This window comes from Balaenoptera ricei, chromosome 19 (assembly GCF_028023285.1).
Source record: "Balaenoptera ricei isolate mBalRic1 chromosome 19, mBalRic1.hap2, whole genome shotgun sequence".
Taxonomy (NCBI): Eukaryota; Metazoa; Chordata; class Mammalia; order Artiodactyla; family Balaenopteridae; genus Balaenoptera; species Balaenoptera ricei.
The window spans coordinates 1,050,789-1,070,540 of NC_082657.1; the positions used below are offsets into that span (position 1 = coordinate 1,050,789).

Consider the following 19,752-nt stretch of genomic DNA (forward strand, 5'->3'; position numbering starts at 1 on the left):
GAATAGAAACTAGATATATCTGAATTAATTTACCTCAATTATAATTTTGACTTTGGGGTAAATATAAATATTTCACTTATTTATTAAACTATATTATATCAAAATGAAATTAAAACAATCAATCAAATTTACTGACAAAAGTGAAACAAATATATAAATCTCATTGTGTAATAAAGTCGTAGTCTATCCATACAAAATAGTAATACTTAAAGTACTTTTTTATTTTTGGCCTCACTGCACAGCTTTAAGGATCTTAGTTCCCCGACCAGCGATCCAACCTGGGCCCCCGGCAGTGGAAGCACAGAGTCCTGACCACAGGACCTCCAGGGAATTCCCCAAGTACATTTTTAAAAACAGTTTGGACTATACATTTGTACTGAAATATATCTATGCAAAATCCCTATGGAGATTTAAAAAATTTACTCATGTTTATATTTCAAGAAAATATTCATATTTAAAATGAATAAGTACATTATACAAGAGATTTGTCACAGTTTGATCAAAAGTTAGAAAAAATGAAAGGAAACAATTTAAGTAAAAATTATATCATTTCAAACTTGATTGGAAGAATGAACTTAAACTTGATCTATATTTGTTTAAATCATATATGTATATTCTATCTCCTCTCATTAAAGGGATCTACAGATGATAGCCCTGTCCTGAGTAATTACCATCCAAATTACTCAGGCTGTGTTCTCCAAATGCACTTTCTCATGAAAGAAAATAGCATCTTTAAAAAAATTGCCAATCCAGATCTAGTGCAGGAAATGTTCAAGATGGAACATCTATTCAATCCAGGACACAAGGACAGCCTACCACACATCTGGGGTCACGTGAGAATGAGGATGCCACAGGATTCAACTTGAAAAGCATCCCCCTCCACAGTCATGATACAAATTAAATCTCAAAGAAAATTACCTGGACAAGTTTTAAACGCATCAAGTACTTTAAGTAACCACATGCTCGTAATGCTACAAAGCCAGAGTCAGAAGCCTTTCAGAAAGTTAAGGAATTGACTAGTTATTCTGGAAACAGAAAAATAAAGGGAAATATGAATGATTTCTACTGTCTTTCCAGTACAGACTATTTCAGGGTAATCAAATAGAGGATGCAGAAAAGTTTTTTGTAGAAGGATTCTAAGTGAAAATACAAAAATGATAATAGAATATTAACATTCTGCTTCCTCTAGTATAGTAGTATCTACAGAATGATCATCAGTGACAGCTGCAACCAACCGATAACAGGCTGTGGGAAATTGATACTGGATCACATGGTCGTGCTGATCAATCCTCATGTCACAGAAAGGGCTACATACAGCCTGTCATAATGGCCCTCCATTGTAGGCAATAAGAAGGACATTGTACCGCCTGAGAAGTATCCTTGACAAAAAGCTGAACCTGCATTAGACCACCCTTTGGAGCAAATTATGCATTTATTGGCCATTTGGAAGAATGTATTAGACAATATCAAAAAGCTGCAATTAGATAGTAGAATGATGGAAATGATCTTGTACAAATGATCCATTTTCTTCTCCACGAAAAAAAAAAGGTTTTGAAGGAGGGAGAAATATTAATTACAAGTGGTCTAAAAGACAAAATGACTGGATCCTGATTCAAATGATCTAAAACGGAAATTTTCTGCGGGGAGGAAATTTGTTATGTGTAAACTGTGACCATGTATTTGATGTCACTGTTATTTTTGTAGGTGTGAAAAGCACATAAATGTTCTGCTCATGAATGAATTCCATGTTTTAGAGATACATTCATGATTATTTACTTTTAATTTTTTAAAAAAATATTTTCTTTCTTTTTAAAAAATTAATTAGTTTATTTATTTTTGGCTGCGTTGGGTCCCGGTTGCCGCGCGCCGGTCTTCTCTAGTTGCCGCGAGTGGAGGCTACTCTTTGTTGCGGTATGCGGGTTTCACATTGCTGTAGCTTCTCTTGTTGCGGAGCACGGGCTCTAGGTGTGCGGGCTTCAGTAGTTGTGGCTCATGGGCTCTAGAGCACAGGCTCAGTAGTTGTGGCGCAGGGACTTAGTTGCTCCGCGGCATGTGGAATCCTCCCGGACCAGGGCTCAAACCCGTGTCCCTGCATTGGCAGGCGGATTCTTAACCACTGCGCCAACAGGGAAGCCCCCGTTTAGATCTTTAACATGTAGTCAGTTGAATTTTGTTTATCAACAACCTTCTATTTTATAAATGTACAGAGAGTAGTACTCCTTAATAAACAATAGCCAATGTTATATTTCATACAAGAGAAACTGTCAACTGTGCAGTACAAAAAGGAATGTGCATGTGTAAAACAGATTTATGTTTTTTAGATAAAACAATTTAATGTTTTATGGATAAGACGGTGTTTCTCACTGAGTCGGGCATAATCATTAATCATTGACTAACAGGAAGGAGAGGCCCAGATCCCACCACATCCGGCTTCGTTAGAGCCGTCCAATATGCCTCCTCTATCTTGTCTACTGTGACCTAGGTGATTTTTTTTTTTTCTTTAAATTCCCGGACAAAACGTACTAAAGCTCACAAAAAAGACTTTAATGCCTCAGTCTGCGTGCATTTACAGGACAATAAGATAATGTATAATCACTTGCATCTACCAGACAATGTTCGCATCTACCAGACAAAGTTCGCATGGAATCCGAATATCTAAACACTTCAGAGATCAATAGCATTGAAGGATTTCTAAATGCACTTCGGACCCCCCAGAAATTGGCCTTCGCCCCTTTAAGAGGAAGCGAAGCTTCTCTCCGACCTAGAAGAACAAGGCCTTCAGTTCGGAGCAGCCCCGGGGCATTGCTTGACCCTTTCCCTGGGAGATTCCAGCTAAGGCGCCGCTCCTGCGGGCCTGTGTGGCGGCGGGAACTCCATTACCCAGAAAGCTATGAGCTGAGCGGCAGCGACGAACACCCAATGAACATCCAGACTTTCGGCATTTCCGTGAGGGGCGCACTGGGCGAAGGCGGGACTTCCGGTATTTTGTGGCGGTCATTTTGGCGGTCCTCGGGGTCAGGAGGCAGAGAGCGCAGAGTCGGCGTTGAGGTGACAGACAGAGAAAGCGCGGGAAGAGGCTTTGTCCCCAGTGACTAGAGGCGGTTCTATAGTCGGGCACATCGCCGCTTGCGGGGCCGGTCTGGAGACGTTGGTGCCCGGTCCGTTCGGGACGCTCGGCTGTCCCCTCTCTGCCCCGGCTTGTGGCTCAGGTGGCGGCGGCGGCGGCGGCGGCGGCGGCGGCACCGAGGGACCCGCCTCAGGTAAACGCTCGTCCTCCTGGCCCTCACCGCCCTCACCGCCCTCACCCCACCAGACACTAAAGCCCCGAGTGCGGGGCGCCTGCTCTCGTGCCCGCAGCCCAGGCCCCGGTGTCCAGGACGGTGAGGCGGCCGTGGGTGGGGTCCTGTTTCTGACAGACGGTGTGATGGCGCGTGGCAGAGGGTCACAGGCGGACGGACCGGCAGGTGCAAAGGCTGGGAGGTCGGATTGAGCCGGGAGGATTGGGGAAACCTGGGGTCCGTGTTGCTTCTGCAGGGAACAAAGTGTGGGTAGAGTCGCACCTGCAGTGACAGGCTGAGGAGCTGTACCTTCCTTCTTGGGGCTCTTGGAGCCATGGAAATTTTTGCGGAAAAGAGACATGATCTAAGTTAAGTTTGAACAGATCCCCAGAGTCTGTTCAGTGGAAGCACAAATTGTAGGGCTGCTGAGGACATTGAGGCAGAGGGTGTTAAGGGTTTTTTCCCCCAAGGACACAAAACTGCTGAGAGTCAATACAGAGGTTAGATGGTCGGCCCGAGATTACCTGACTCTGGTGACCCCCAGGGGTTCAGGGAAGGCCTGAGCCCCTGGAAGGATGCCATGCTCACATCCCTCTAAGACCTGCCTCTTCCCACAGGTTTTCATGGCTGCAGAAGTGCTTTTGGAACCTAGTCAGGTAAGTGGCGGTTTCGTCCTCCCTCACTGGTCCCAACCCCTATTTTCTCCAAATTTGTGGTGTCATGAGACTTGTCACCTGCCATTTTCCCAGCCCTTGGGTGTGGGGACCTTAGAGAATCCTAGCTCAGGGTCCTGAGTTGAGTCCAGGGGTTTGATGGAGGGGTTCCCATTTCAGGCCACCAATGGAAAGAGATGTGGAAGCTTATCACAAAAACGGGAAGTGCTTGGAGGTGAGGCTAAGCTGGTTCAGGGAATTGCAGGTCTCCTTCCTTTCTGGTGAGAACAAACTGGGTGTGGGGAGTAAGAGTCAGACTTGGAATGATTGCCTGTGAGGTTAGGCATCTGTTCTGCAGGCAGTGGGAGGTCTGGATCAGGTGAGGGAGGTGTTCGCATCTAGGTCTTAACAGGCTCCGTCTGGTTGCAGAGTGGACAGCAGAGTGAACACAGTGGTTAATGGGAGCATGAGAAGACAGCAGACACCAGTGGCACCAGAGTCTGGAATCTCCTCTGAGATCTTAGAAGGAGGATGGACATGGGGTAGATGTGTGAGGAGATAGATTGTGGGTCTTCCGGAGTGAGGCTGTTGATGATTTCATCTGTCTCTATCCTGGCAGGGAAGTGTGACCTTTGAGGATGTGGCCCTGTATTTCTCCTGGGAGGAATGGGCTCTCCTTGATGAGGCTCAGAGATGCCTGTACCACGATGTGATGCTGGAGAATTTTGCACTTACATCTTCCTTGGGTAAGCTGTTACACCTGCCCCTATGCCCTGGGCAAGGCTTGGCCTTTCTCTTTTCTCCAGGGTCAGGTATGTCTCCATCTAAACCATGGGCACTGCTTCCTTCCCCAGTTGCCTGGGGTATGTGCTGTGGTTCAAGGGGTGAGCTGAGTGCATGCCTACTTCTCATCCTTATCACTCCAGCGCCTACTGCGCCAAAGGCCTTACAGGGAAGGATTTGGTATCGCTGTTCTTTAGGTCAGCGTAATGGATCCCACCTGTCATGCCCTCTCTCTCGCTGGGTGACTGTCTGGTTCCATGGCACCCTAGTATTGCTCCCTTCCTGTACCTCACATTTATTTGTTCCTGACTGTGGCTGGAAGTGTAGTCACTTATATAGTCACTAGTTACACAAATGTTCTTGAAAGTTCCTTTGCTAAGATTCTTTTTACTTTATTTTAGTTGTGGCAATTTTGCAAAACAAAATATTTACCACTTCTAAGTGGCATTTAGTAATTCTCATTGCGCAACCATCACAATCATGCATCCACAGAAGTTTTTCATCTTGTAAACTTCAACTCTGTACCCATTAAATGGTAACTTCCCCCATCCACTCACAACCACCATTCTACTTTTTGTATCTGAATTTGACTATTCTGAGTGTCTCATATTGGTGGAATCATCAGCAGTTGTTTTTTTTTGGTCTGGCTTTTTTGACTTAGTATAATATCTTAAAGGTTTATCTGTGTTGTAGTATGTGTCAGAATTTCCTTTCTTTTTAAGGCTGAATAATATTCTATTTTATGAATGTACCACATTTTGTTTACTATTATTCCATCGGTGGACACTTGAGTGCTTCTACCTTTTGGCTCTTGTGTATAATGCTGTTATGAACATGGGTGGGCAGATATTTAGTGTCCCTGCTTCAATTCTTTTGGGTATATACAGAAAATTGGAATTGCTTCATCTTATGATAAATCTATTTTTTTAAAAAAATTTTATTTATTATTTATTTATTATGTTTATTTTTGGCTGTGTTGGGTCTTCGTTTCTGCGTGAGGGCTTTCTCCAGTTGTGGCGAGTGGGGGCCACTCTTCATCGCGGTGCGCGGGCCTGTCACTATCGCGGCCTCTCTTGTTGCGGAGCAGAGGCTCCAGACGCTCAGGCTCAGTAGTTGTGGCTCATGGGCCCAGTTGCTCCGCGGCATGTGGGATCTTCCCAGACCAGGGCTCGAACCCGTGTCCCCTGCATTGGCAGGCAGATTCTCAACCACTGCACCACCAGGGAAGCCCGATAAATCTATTTTTAATAGAATTAAAATTACAGCTGCACAAAGGTTCCAGTTTCTCCCATCCTTGCCGACACTTCTGTTTTTTGTGGGTGATAACCATCCTAATTGGTGTGAAGTGGTAGCATAGTGGGGTGTTTTGTTTGTTTTGTTTTTGTTTTTTTAAAGCAGATATGTTCATTTATTTATTTATTTATTTTTGGCTGCGTTTTGTCTTCGTTGCTGGGCGCGGGCTTTCTCTAGTTGTGGCGAGTGGGGACTACTCTTTGTTGTGGTACGCGGGCTTCTCATTGCGGTGGCTTCTCTTGTTGCAGAGCATGGGCTCTAGGTGCACGGGCTTCAGTAGTTGTGGCATGTGGGCTCAGTAGTTGTGGCTCGCGGGCTCTAGAGCCCAAGCTCAATAGTTGTGGAGTACAGGCTTAGTTGCTTTGCAGCATGTGGGATCTTGCCGGATCAGGGATTGCATCCGTGTCCCCTGCATTGGCAGGCAGATTCTTAACCACTGCACCACCAGGGAAGTCCCGGTATCATAGTGTTTTGATTTGCATTTCCCTAACAGCTGGTGATGTTGAGCATCTTTTTGTGTGCTTATTACCCTTTTGTATATCTTCGTTGGAGTACTGTCTGTTGAAGTCTTTTCCCGATTTTTGAATCAAGTTGCTTGATGTTTTTGTTTTTGAATTTTAGGAATTCTCTATATATTCTGGATATTAATTTTTTATCAGATATGTGACTTGCAAATATTATCTCCGATTCTGTAAGTTGCCTTTTTACTATGTTCTTAGCATCGTTTGATGTACCAAAGTTTTTCATTTTGATGAAGTCCAGTTTGTTTTCCTTTTGTTCCTTGTGCCTTTGATTTTGTTTCCAAGGAATCATTGCCAAATGCAATGTCATGAAGCTTTTCCTCTGTTTTCTTTGAAGAGTTTTATATTTGTAGCTCTTAAGTGTAGATCTTTGATCCATTTTGAGTTAATTTATGTACCTGGTATCCATCTAATTTCATTCTTAAGCATGTGGTATTCAGTTCTCCCAGCATCATGTATTGAAAAACCTGTCCTTCCCTGTCGAATGGTCTTGGCCTCCTTTTTGAAAACCATTTAACCATATATGTGAGAATTTATTTCTGAGCTCTTTATTCTGTGCCATTGGTCTGTATGTCTGCCTTGATTCCAGTATCACACGGTTTTGATTACTGTAGCTTCACACTGATACTTGAAATTTAGAATTATGACTCCTCCAACTTTGTTCTTCTTTTTCAAGATTGTTTTGGCTATTTGCTGTCACTTGAGATTGCATATGAATTTTAGGATGAATTTTTCTATTACTGCAGAAAACGTCATTGGAATTTTGATAGGGATTGCATTGAGTCTGTAGATGGCTTGGGGGTCATATTGACATCTTCAGAATATTAAGTTTTCCAATTTATGAGCATAGAAGTCTTTCCATTCACTGTCTAATTTTTTTTTTTGGCAGTGTTTTATACTTTTTAGTGTACAAGTCTTACTTCCTTAGTTAAGTTTATTTCTAAGCATTTTATTCTTTTGATAGATACTTTATAAGTGGAGTTTTTTCTTAGTTTCCTGTTCAGATTGTTCATTGTTAGTGTGTAGAAATACAGCTGTGGAAAACTGCTGCCACGTCCTGCCCGCTGTCTGCCGCACATGGTGGGGTGTCGATCCAGGACCTTGCTTCATACGTGTGGAGGGAAGCCCTTCCCCTGAAGTTAGTTATGACTTACAGCAATTGGGTAAACTACACCTGTGCGTAGAATTGAAACATTTTTCTTTTCTCTTTGCCTGGTGCCTCCAGAAACTGGGGACTCTTGGGTTCCGAGCAGCCTTATCAGGGGAATGGAAAAGGCTGGCTCCTGGCATGTGCAGGAATCTCAATATTTTGGGGACTTCTAGAAGAGAAAAATCCACCAAGGCATAATCTGGTGGTAGGCCTTTGGCATGGCTTTCCTGGCCTTGAGAGGCCTTTTGGGAATTCGGTCTGACACTCCTTCTGAGGAATTCCACCACAACCAGTTTGGAGGAGCCTAGGTGGTCAATTGACCACACTTGTTTTGCAAACAAATTAGTTTCGATTTGGCTGTGTTTGGTGGAGATGAGGGTAATTTCAAGGAGAAAAAAGGCTATGTTTTAGTGGATATTAAATTCTAGTTCTGTTAATTGAGGTTTGTATTTATGAAAGTTATTGCGTTAGCCGTACTTTTGCCCTGATGTTCTGGATGGAAAGAAAATTATCTAGTGAAATTGTCACAGAGTGTGTGACAGTGTGACAGTGTGTCACATGAAGTGTGACACTGCTTGCTTTAAGTCTGCTACTAAAAGCACATGTACAATGCTTGTGTGACAATTGGGTATAAGAGATATATGGTCTAGGGCTTCCCTGGTGGCACAGTGGTTAAGAATCCGCCTGCCAGTGCAGGGGACACGGGTTCGAGCCTTGGACCAGGAAGATCCCACATACCACGGAACAATTAAACCCATGCACCACAACTACTGAGCCTGTGCTCTAGAGCCCGCGAGCCACAACTACTGAAGCCCACGTGCCTAGAGCCCGTGCTCTGCAACAAGAGAAGCCACCACAATGAGAAGCCCACGCACCACAGTGAAGAGTAGCCCCCGCTCGCTGCAACTAGAGAAAGCCCGTGTGCAGCAACAAATACCCAATGCAGCCAAAAATAAATAAATAAATAAATAAATTTATTAAAAAAAAGAAGGAAAGAAATATATGGCCTATAAAGTGTTTGCCCATTAACATTCCTCTGAGCCTGTTCATGAGATCTGATTGGTTTTCCCCCACCTTGTATGACTAGGCAAATATAAAGGAGGCCCAGCACCGAGGGACATGATCTGAACCTGGGGTAGGAGCCAGCACCCCAGCAAAGAGGGACGGATATTTTAGTCATCAGTGCTTTCTACTGAGAGATTTGCAGTCAGAAGGGGAAATGATGGAAAAATCTCCATGTGTTGAGGTATAGGGAAGTCATTCTGGCTTAACTTAAATTTTACTGACCAGAGCAGCCTATTTGTGGTCTTTCAGACGTGCATTGTACATCTGCTTTGGCCGTTGAGGAAGGGAATGGATTTGAAAGTCAAAATGGAGTAACTTGTTCAGACATCCAAGGTGAAACTAAGGGGCCATTGTATACATGATTTTAGTCACGTTCTTGTGTTATTGAAAGTTGAGTTTTTGAAGTGTTACACAGACTAGGAGAAAAACCACAGGCAGGTGTGTTATCTCAGAATGTGGTTACTGCTTGTGTTTTGCTTAATTGTCATAATCTCCCCTGTGCTGTGCCTGTTAGATGTCTTAAATTTCATCTCTAGCCTGAAAGAGGAAATCTATTCCACGACTGAGCAGCAACACTGGCCTCACTGCGAAGTGAGTCTAATTGCTGGGTCTCCAGCGAGATGCCATTGTCAACCTTCTCTGGACTTCCATGAAAAATTGACCTGGCTACTATGACTACGTGGGGACTACTGACAATGGGGAAGAAAGACTCTCACCATATTCCTGTCCCGCATGCCAGTACATCAGAAGGAGCCCTGTTGAACTAAGATCTCGCATGCTTTGTGGCACAGCCAAAAATTAAAAAAAAAAAAAAGAAGAAGAAGAAGAAGAAGGACCCCTGTTGGTAAACGTTACTATACAACTGACTGCCCATGAGCCTCCCTTGGCTATGCTGTGTGGAATGGAATAGGCTGGCTTCTGGACACACAAGTCCAACTAGTGGGATTAACTGTTTTTTCTTTGGAAGGACCTAATGGGTCCACTCTTAATGGCACTCAACCTAGCATGGAAAGACAGATCTGTAGTGTGACTGCTGACCCTTGGCTAGGCCACCAGAATGTTTCTTTAAAATCCGGACCTCCCTATGGGGGTAGCTCTGGGTTTGTGAAAACCCGGGGTGGCCTTACCTTCCTGATAACTGGACAGGGCACTCCTACTATTGACTCTCTTTCCATCGACCTGGTAAGCTCTTGGCTCCAAAATTTGCCCACATCCTGGCAAATGACTCTTCTGAGCATAGTAGGTATCTTGATACTCTGAGGCTGCTGCTGTCTGTATTGTATTTGTGGTATCTGGTTGCAGTGCCCCCTACATACTTGACCCCAGGGATATCGCATAAGAGGGTAGACCAAGATTGTAAGGGTCGTGCAGTGTGTGTAGGGGTAGAGTGTATGGTCAGGCCACTCAAGATGGCTGTTCTCTTGCTCTGTGTACATCCCCTGCCCGACCAGTGCCTGCTTCATCTATACCCTATGCACATGACTGACCTTCCTACTCACTTGCCCCAGGCCCCAGCTGGTGATCATTCTTATCAAAGGGGTGGTGAGGGGTTTGCCCCTCTACTGGTTTCCCTGGTAACTAATGAGCCCACCTGATGCCAGTTCCCCTATAGCTGGTAATCTTCCGTTCCCCCTGGGAGCGAAGACTGCTGTCATGTCCTGCCCATTGTCCGCCGTACAGGGTGGGGTGTCACTTCAGGACCTTGCTTCAGATTTGTAAGCTCCCCCATCCATTAAACCGTTGATGTCTCTGTTGCTGGGAGGAAAAAAAAAAAAAAAACACAACTGCTTAATTCTTTTTTTTCCACACTGCCTGGCTTGGAGGATCTTGATTCCGGACCAAGGAGTGAACCCAGGCCTTGGCAGTGAAAGCGCTGAGTCCTAACCACTGGACCTCCAGGGAATTCCCACAGCTGTTTAATTTGTATCCTCTTCCTTTGCTGAATTCATTTATTCTAACAGTTTTGTGGTGGAATCTTTAAAATTTCATGAGCTATGGATGCCTTTTGTCTTTGCTGCCTAATGCTCTGTCTAGAATTTCCAGTACTATGTTGAATAGTAGTGGCAGAAGCTGGTGTCCTTTTCTTGTTTCTGATATTGTAAGAATACTTTTTAGTCTTTCACTGTTGAGTATAATATTTGTCATGGATTTTAAATCCTTTGCTTTTATTATGTTAAACTAGTTTCCTTCTATTGATAGTTTGTTGAGTATTTTCATCATGAAAGGGTATTAAATTTTGTCATGTGGTTTTTGTGCATTGATTGAGGTGGTATGATTTTTTCCTCATTCTGTTAATGTGATATATTACACTGAATTTTGTATCTTTTTAAAATATTTGGTTGCAGCACGCAGGATCTTCCTTGCAGCATATGTGATCTTTCATTGTGGTGCGTGCTTCATTGTGGCGTGCAGGCTCAGTAGTTGTGGCTCGAGGGCTTTAGTTGCCCCGCGGCATGTAGGATCTTAGTTCCCTGACCAGGGATCGAACCTGCGTCCCCTGCATTGGAAGGTGGATTCTTAACCACTGGAACACCAGGGAAATCCCTGAATTTTTTATGTTGAACCATCCTGGCAAGTTGTATCTTGTAGAAAGCAAATAGTTGGATTATGTTCTTTTATCCATTCTGCCAATTTCTCTTTTGCTCAGAAATTTTATTCCATTGACATTTAGAATAATTACTAATGAGGGGGGAATTACTTCTGTCATTTTGCTATTTGTTTTCTACACGTCTTTTGGTCTCTTTTGTCCCTCGTTTCCTCATTACTGTTTTTGTGTTCCACTGATTTTTTGATAGTAAAATGTTTAAATTTTTTGTCGTTTCCTTTGTGTACTTTCTATAGCTATTTTTTTCTTTTTGGTTACCATGGAAATTACATTTACCATGCTAAAATTATAACACATTATTTGAATTTATACCCTTTTAGCTTCAACGATATTTTAACAAGGGTGAAAGGGGGTGGAGGGATAAATTGGGAAATTGGGATTGATGTATACACACTACAATATATGCAATAGATAACTAATAATAACTCACTGTATAGCACAGGGAACTCTACTCAGTACTATATATACTTAAACGGGAAAAAATCTAAAAAAGAGTGGATTTATGTATATGTATAACTGATTCACTTTGCTGTACAGCAGAAACTAATACAACATTGTAAATCAAGTATATGCCAATAAAAATTAATTTTAAAAAAAACCAATATTTTAACAAAATGCTCTGCTTCTATATAGCTTGGTCCCCTCCCCTTTCAGTTATTGATGTTGCAAAATTACATCTTTATATGTTGTGTATTCAGAAACTTAGACCAGTAATTGTTTTTTATGCATTAATCTCTTAAATATTATAGAAAACAAAAAGTGGAGTTATAAACTCAAGTTATTATAAAAGTGCTTTTATAATTGTCTATGTATTTACTTTTATCTGAGACCTTTGTTCTTTGTTTACTAACTAGTGTTCTTTCATTTCAACCAGGAGTCCCTTTAACATTTAATATTATTTGTTAATATTAAAATTTTATATATATTATAATATTGTAAAGAATATTTCATTTTTTGCAGGACACATCTAATAACTCCCATAGCTTTGGTTTATCTGTGATGTTTTAATTTTCCCCTCAGTTTTGAAGGACAGTTTTTCTTGATATAGAATTCTTGGTTGACAGATTTTTTTTCCCCTTCAATACTTGGAATATATCAACCCACTGCCTTATGACCTGTGTGGTTTCTGATGAGAAATCTCTTCATAATCTTGTTGGGGATTGCTTATATGTGATGTGTGCTTCTGATTTGCTGCTTTCAAGACTCTCTCTTTGCCTCTGGCTTTTGACAGTTTGATTATAATGTGCTGCATGATGGGTCTCTGAATTTATCCTGCTTGGAGTTTGTTGAGCTTCTTAGATGTTTATATTTTTATTTCATCAGGTTGGGATGTTTTCAGCTGTAATTTCTTCAAATAAGGTCTCTGCCTTTTTGTCTCTCTGTTTTACTTCTGGATGTGTACATTGTGCTTGTTGGTCTACCTGATGGTATCCCACAGGCCCTTATGCTCTTTGCTTCTGTTCAGTATTTTTTCTTTCTGTCTTCAGATGCAGTGTCTTCAAATTCACTGATTGTTTCTTCTCACTGCTCAGATCTGCTTTTGAATCCCTCTAGTGATTTTTTTTCAATCAGTTATATTGCATTTTTCAGCTCTGATATTTCTTTTTCGTTTGTTTATGTTTCTTATGTCTTTATTGGTATTTCTGTTTTGCTCATGCAACATTTTCTTAACTTTGCCCACATATTTTTTTTAATTTTTTTTTTTTGGCCACATGGCACGTGGGATCTTAGTTCCCCAACCAGGGATCAAACCCATGCCCCCTGTAGTGGAAGCATGGGGTCTTAACCACTGGACCGCCAGGGAAGTCCCTGCCCATATTTTCTTTTAGCTCTTTCTGCATCTTTTAAAATAGTTGTTTAGTTGTTTTCAAGTTTTTCTCTAATAAGTATACCATTTGGTCTTTCTGAAGGATGGTTTCTATTGATTTGTGGGGTTTTTTTTTTCCTTAGAAAGGGCCATGCTTTCCTGTTGGTTTGTATGTCCTGTGATTTTTTTTGTTGTTATTGAAAAATGGGTGTTTGTGTCTTACATTGTGGTAACTTGAGATTCAGTTCTCCCTCTTCCTAGGGTTTGCTGGGATCTGTTTGTTTGTCTTTCTGTTTGTTTGTTTATTGGTAGGGTGTCTCCATCCTGGAGATCAGTCTGAGGTATAAATTTAAGGTCTGCTCAGGTTTTTTTCTTACCCAGATATGCATGGTGACTTTGTAAATTCCCCTGTATATATGATTGATTTTGAGTGCCTTAGTCCTTGAATTTCTGTCTATCAAAACGGGACTAAGAGAAAAATGGTGTGAGGGGGGTGGACGGAATAGACGCCTGCCCTTTAAATCCCCTGTGAAATTGCTTCACCTAGTGAGGGGAGGGCCTTTGCAACATTGGTAGTGTGGTTTACAACAATGGCTGCCCAACTCCGTAGCACTACCATCATTAGAAGCAGCAAAAAGAGCACAGATTTCTGATATTTGGAGGACAGACGCCTTATTGCCCACCCTGGCTCCTAGAAGCTTCTCCAGGAACACATACATGGTGCCTGCCCCAGGGCTCAGAGTTAGGGGAGTTGGAGGATGAATACCATTACCATGCTAAGAGCTGAAAGTGATCAAAATTAAAGCAGTTTAGCATTGCAGAGGGGTTACATCAGATTGGTTCTACCAGTATAGTTGTCCAGAAGGGAAGACACATTGCTGGTTCTTACTTTTCTGCTCTCTTACCTCTGTCTGTCCTTAGGAACTTTTTTGTAGTATTTAAACAGCTTTCTGGTAGTCTATTGTGTGCTGAGTTGTCTGGGACAGTATTGGCTACTGACTTGTCCCGTCATTCCCTTAGGAATTGGATCCTCTTGGTCTCATGCAGATCCTCAGGTGGGGCTACAGAAAATGTCCTCTGCTTCACAGGATGGACATGACTCCATTCTCAACAAGATGGGCTCAGAGCAGGCCTGACACAGATGAATGGCAGTTGAGAGAGGACATCACTTCAGGGCTTTGTCGAAATCATACCAAGAACCTGTCCTGTTTAATTGTGTTTTGGTGCCATTGCTAGTGGCCACACCTCACTTCTACTTTTCCTTCTCCATTCTTAACACTTTGCTGACTTGTCATTTCTACTAGTCATTTTTATTCTTACTCCAGCTGAGAGCTACTCCCCACCTCTCTGGACTGCTTACCTCACTTATTCCTCACACTGTTCCCTCCTTAGTGCATTCCCACTTTGTAGTGTCCTAAAGTGTGCACGTGTCTTATTATCCTTAAACACCCATTACCTTTGTTCCAGTCAGATTTTTCTGGGACTGGACTGGACTTCTGCACAGCATCCCATGTCGTCAGCATATGTAATCCTGCTAAAAGCCATTGACAGAAGAATGAGCTGTAGAACATGCCTTTCCCCCTGGGCCACACCCTTTATTCATGTCCTGTGCTTGGGGAGGCCCGCACCATCCTGTGACCTTAGGGACCCAGTGGTGCACAGCAGCTGCTTCCTCAAGCTGACCCCAACTTTCTTTTCCTGAGAACAGTTTCATGGCCTGATTCTTTGATGCATCTATTTACATTTGTGATTGTTTTGCCCCCTCTCAATATGGTTAACATGTACTTCACCATCACTTTTTCAGGCTGTTGGCATGAAGTGGAAGATAAGGAAGCATCTCCTGAACAGAGCATTTCTGTAGAAGGAGTGTCACAGATCAGGACTCCTAAAGCAATTTCATCTCCCCAGAAGGCCCAGCCCTTTGAGATGTGGGGCCCAATCTTGAGAGATATTTTGCACTTGTCTGAGCACCAGGGAATGCATCTTGGGCAGAAACCATACACGTGTGGGAAACGGTTTTATTTCACTCCCAACCTTCAGCAGTACCAGGGGCAGCACATTGGAAAGATACCCATCAGAAGTTCTGCGGACCGAGACTTGTATATAAAGAGTTGCACAACCCACTTGTCAGGGAAATCCATTATATGTGTGGAGATTGCGAAGGACTTCTTAGCCAACATGGGATTTTTCCATCAACAGGTCATTCACACTGAGGAGAAGCCAAACAACAGTAATGAGTGTGAGGCTGTCTTTCACAGTGGAAAAAAGCATGAGAACTGGGGAGAAGGCAAAAAAGGCCTCAACTGCACAGACACACTTGTTGAGGCCCAAGGAGTCCTCACTAGAGAAGGGCTTTACGAGTGCAGCAAATGTGGAAAAGCCTGTACCCGAAGATGTAACCTCATTCAGCACCAGAAAGTCCACACTGGAGAAAGGCCTTATGAATGCCATGAATGTGGAAAATTCTTTACCTACCTTTCCAGCTTCATTATACATCAGAGAGTTCACACTGGAGAAAGGCCTTATAAGTGCAGTGAATGTGGGAAATCTTTTAGCCAGAGCTATAGCCTCAATAGCCATAGGAAGGTTCACACAGGAGAAAAACCTTATGAGTGCAGGGAATGTGGGAAGTCTTTTAGTCAAAGATCTAACCTCATTCAGCATCAGAGAATTCACACTGGAGAAAGGCCTTATGAGTGCAGTGAATGTGGGAAATCCTTTAGCCAAAACTTTAGCCTCATTTACCACCAGAGAGTTCACACTGGAGAACGGCCTCATCAGTGCGGTGAATGTGGGAAATCCTTTAGCCGAAGCTCCAGCCTCATTCACCACAGGAGACTTCATACTGGAGAAAGGCCTTATGAGTGCAGTAAATGTGGGAAATCCTTTAAGCAAAGCTCCAGCTTTAGTTCACATCGGAAAGTCCACACAGGAGAAAGGCCCTATGAGTGTGGGGACTGTGGAAAATCATTTAGCCATAGTTCCAACCTCAAGAACCACTGGAGAGTTCACACTGGAGAAAGGCCTATTGAGTGCAGTGAATGTGGGAAATCGTTTAGCTGCAAATCTAACCTCGTTAAACACCTGAGAGTCCACACAGGAGAAAGGCCGTATGAGTGTGGGGACTGTGGAAAATCCTTTAGCCAAAGTTCCAGCCTCATTCAGCACCAGAGAGTTCACACTGGAAAAAGGTCCTGAGTGCAGTGAATGTTGGAAAAAATTTTCAGCTGCAAAAATAACCTCATTCAACACGAGAGACTTCACACTAGTGAAGGGCCATAGATAGCTGGGATGTGCAGTTTCCTTCTAGTATAATTACACTGGAGGAGAGAAGTTGTGAGGGAGCCATTTACCTGAATTAAAGCCCATACATCCAAAAATCTGCAGTGGGGAGACTGCCCTAAAATTCCAGTTATGTAGGAATCTTTAAGGAGCTCTGTTATACTTTATTTCCTGCCAGGCTCTTTCTAGCTTTATGTCACTGCCAGTGTGGCAGAATTCATTTCACCTGTGTTACCCGGCAGGTTCACACAATGTGCAAAAGTTACCTCCCAACATGTTCAGGGAAGCTGACTTCTGTCCCATCCCTGTTTGTGGGGGATGTAATGAGTAGTCTTAGCTCTTGTGGGATCTTCATTCCCTTCCCATTTCCAAAGTAGGGCCTGGACCCGACCCAGTTTGGGCCCAGTGGACCCAGTCTGAGTTCTATTGGTGACTTGCCAGGAAGAACTGCATTTTCAGGGACATGTTAGTTTATGGTGACACTTGTCTTGGATTTTCCCAGCCTCTGAGTCACCAAGCTGGGAACTGCATGCCTCCTATTGCTCTGCATTTTGCAATAATAAAGGCATTAATGTTTAAGCCACCTTTGGTCTTGGGGTTCTATTCACTGTGTGAGGTGATCTGAAAACAACTGGGCTCTACCAACATTAAGGACTGCACAGCTCTCATGGGGGGTCCCATGCTTTGTGTGTCTCACATGTCAGTATGATTAAGAATATAACTGTTTCTGGTTTTGGCCTAAGGTAAATACATTGTTGCCCAGGGTCTCCTAGGAAAGACTGCAGGGTTTTAGGGTCCTAATTTGTGGACTGGGTATCAGGATTTTTTGTGGGCTCAGAAAACACCCTGAGGAGCCAGGAAGTTATGACAGCCCCCAGTGCTTCTGATAACAACACAAATTGTTTTTCTTATTCACAGTAAATATCACATAATGCTCAGCAGTTATCCTGCAAAAAACCACATGCCCTGATCCCCAGAGTTCACTAGATAATGCCACTGTAAGGCTAGGGCCAGAGGGAACCATCTTGGTAAAGGAACCCTGGAGTGGAGGAGAGTGCAGTGGAGTAGATGGAGTATGCCCCTTCTAAAATTGCATCAACAAATGCTCCATTGACTGTGACTGTGCAGTATCAGTGGGCACAGATGCCCAGAAATTCTCAGAACCTCCAGGCAAGTGTATCTTTTGGAGCTGAGGTCATTGTGAAAGAAAATAAGCTATTGGTTTTCTGGATTCCTATAGCCTCTCTGGGATGTTCACATAAAGGCCATTGCTACAGAGGCAGAGAAACAAACAGAGAGAGAAAGGGAATCCCTTAGTCCAGGGTTCCCTAACCCACGGGCCTTGGACCGGCACCGATCTGCGGCCTGTTAGGAAGCGGACTGCACAGCAGGAGCTGAGTGGCGGGCGAGTGAGTGAAGCTTCATTTGCTGCTCCCCATTGCTCACGTTACCGCCTGAACCATCACACACCCCACCCCACCCCCCAACCCCCGTCTGTTGAAAAATTGTCTTCCACGAAACCGGTCCCTGGTGCCAAAAAGGTTGGGGACTGCTGCCTTAGTCCACGGTGTGGCTCTGTGACCAGCCAACATTCCTGTTAATTCAGGTGGGAAGGAATCTACTACTCATCAGTATTAGCTACCACTAAGGCAAGGCTGCTCCTCCAAGGTCATCAGAAAAGAGAGGCAATATAGGATTGCCAGGCCTGATTTTTGTTTGTTAAATTTTGTTTTTTGGCTGTGCCATGCGGCTTGTGGGATCTTAGTTCCCTGACCGGGGATTGAACCCAGGCCACGGCAGTGAACCACTGGACCTGCCAGGGAAATTCCCCAGACCTGATTTTCTGAAAAAAGTGAGAGATCTAGATTTTTCTTTTGAACCATTTTGTAAATTTTTATTCAGGTATAGTTGACATGTGATATACTGTATCTATTTGAAGTGTATAAATTTTTACGTATAAAACCACAAAGCCTCATCATAATCACGATAATGAACATGTCTATCATCTCCAATTTACCTCATGCCATTTCATAATGTCCTTCCTCTCCCCCACCCACAGATCACCATTCATTTACTTTTATTTATAGTAGATTGTATTTTCTAGAATTTTATATGATTTTATTCATGAAATGTTTACTTTTTTTTCCTGGTTTCATTCATGATTCGTAAATATTTTGAGATTCTTCAGTGATCCATATATAAGCAGTTCATTTTTTTTATTGCTGAGTAATATGTTTCCTATACTTATGCTATTTGTTTATCCATTTGTCTGGTTATGGTCACTTGGGTTATTTCCAGTTTTGGCTATTGTAAATAAAGGTGCTAGAACATTTGTGTGTAATTCTATATGTATGTATGTATTTTCACTTGCCTTGTGTTACTAACTCAGAGTATAATGCCTGAGTCATAGAATAGGTGAATGTTTAACTTATGAAGCTTCCAGACTGTGACCTGAAATTGTTGTTTGCTTTTGCATACCCACCAGGAGCATGTAAAATGCTTCCACATTCTTTTGAATTTCCTTAAATTTTGAATTTAAGCAACCAGTAGTTTTAATTGCATCTCCCTAAAGATTCGTGATGTTGAGCATTTTTTTCATGGTTTATTTTCCATTTGTATATCTTCTTGGTAAAATGTCTGTTCATATCTTTTGACTATTTTTCTTTTCATTAACAAATAAATAGCTTATTTTTATCCTCAATTTTTTTGCGTGCTACATACAATGTAATTACCACAAAAACCATTTATATACTTTAAATTTAATCTGCATTATTCACATATTCTTAAATCTAGACTTTGAATAATATAATGAAGTCCTGGTTTGTAGTATTTTCCAGTTTGCCTGATACAAATACTGCCACCATGGACAGTTTCAAACTACCAGCAAGGTGTCACTGAACATGGAGCTGGGAAGAGTTCATAGAGGTACATCATTCTAATTCCAGTAGCTACAAATAACCTGTAGAACACAGATGATAATAAAACATAGTAAAATTATTAGGAAGTGACAAGTTTTGAATATTTGTTTCATGAAGGTATAATTGACTGAACATATAGACTGCACATATTTTGCATGTACATTTTCATGTTTTAATACATGTTTACACCCCGAAACCAAAATTTTCATTGGAAACAAATGACAGTCTATAATAATGGCACTTATTCAGTTAAATACTTCAGTTCAAGAAAAAGAGCAGGCAAGATGTTTGAATACAGGCAATTTTTGAGGAAAAAAAGCAACCTAACTTTGAGGATATTTTCCTCACAAAGGATCAGAAAGAATGCATATTAAATTAAAAATTGCAGTTTTCCAGC

The 19,752-nt window shown here is 42.4% G+C and overlaps 1 protein-coding gene across 1 annotated transcript; it reads left to right on the forward strand.

Annotated features, from left to right (window-relative positions):
- The first annotated feature begins 2,994 nt into the window (after window positions 1-2,994).
- LOC132354030 (zinc finger protein 211-like) lies at window positions 2,995-18,658 on the forward strand. The gene is made up of 4 exons (XM_059905569.1): window positions 2,995-3,260; window positions 3,896-3,934; window positions 4,551-4,677; window positions 14,960-18,658. The coding sequence occupies exons 2-4, from the start codon at window positions 3,902-3,904 to the stop codon at window positions 16,351-16,353; spliced, it is 1,554 nt and encodes a 517-aa protein (XP_059761552.1). The 5' UTR covers window positions 2,995-3,260; window positions 3,896-3,901; the 3' UTR covers window positions 16,354-18,658.
- The last annotated feature ends 1,094 nt before the right edge of the window (window positions 18,659-19,752 follow it).

Excerpts from the sequence above, each read along its gene's own strand:
- LOC132354030 (XM_059905569.1), top strand. The coding sequence starts at position 3,902 with ATGGCTGCAGAAGTGCTTTTGGAACCTAGTCAG. Across the intron at positions 3,935-4,550 it reads TGCTTTTGGAACCTAGTCAG|GGAAGTGTGACCTTTGAGGA; the intron begins GTAAGTGGCGGT and ends CTATCCTGGCAG. Across the intron at positions 4,678-14,959 it reads TGCACTTACATCTTCCTTGG|GCTGTTGGCATGAAGTGGAA; the intron begins GTAAGCTGTTAC and ends TCACTTTTTCAG.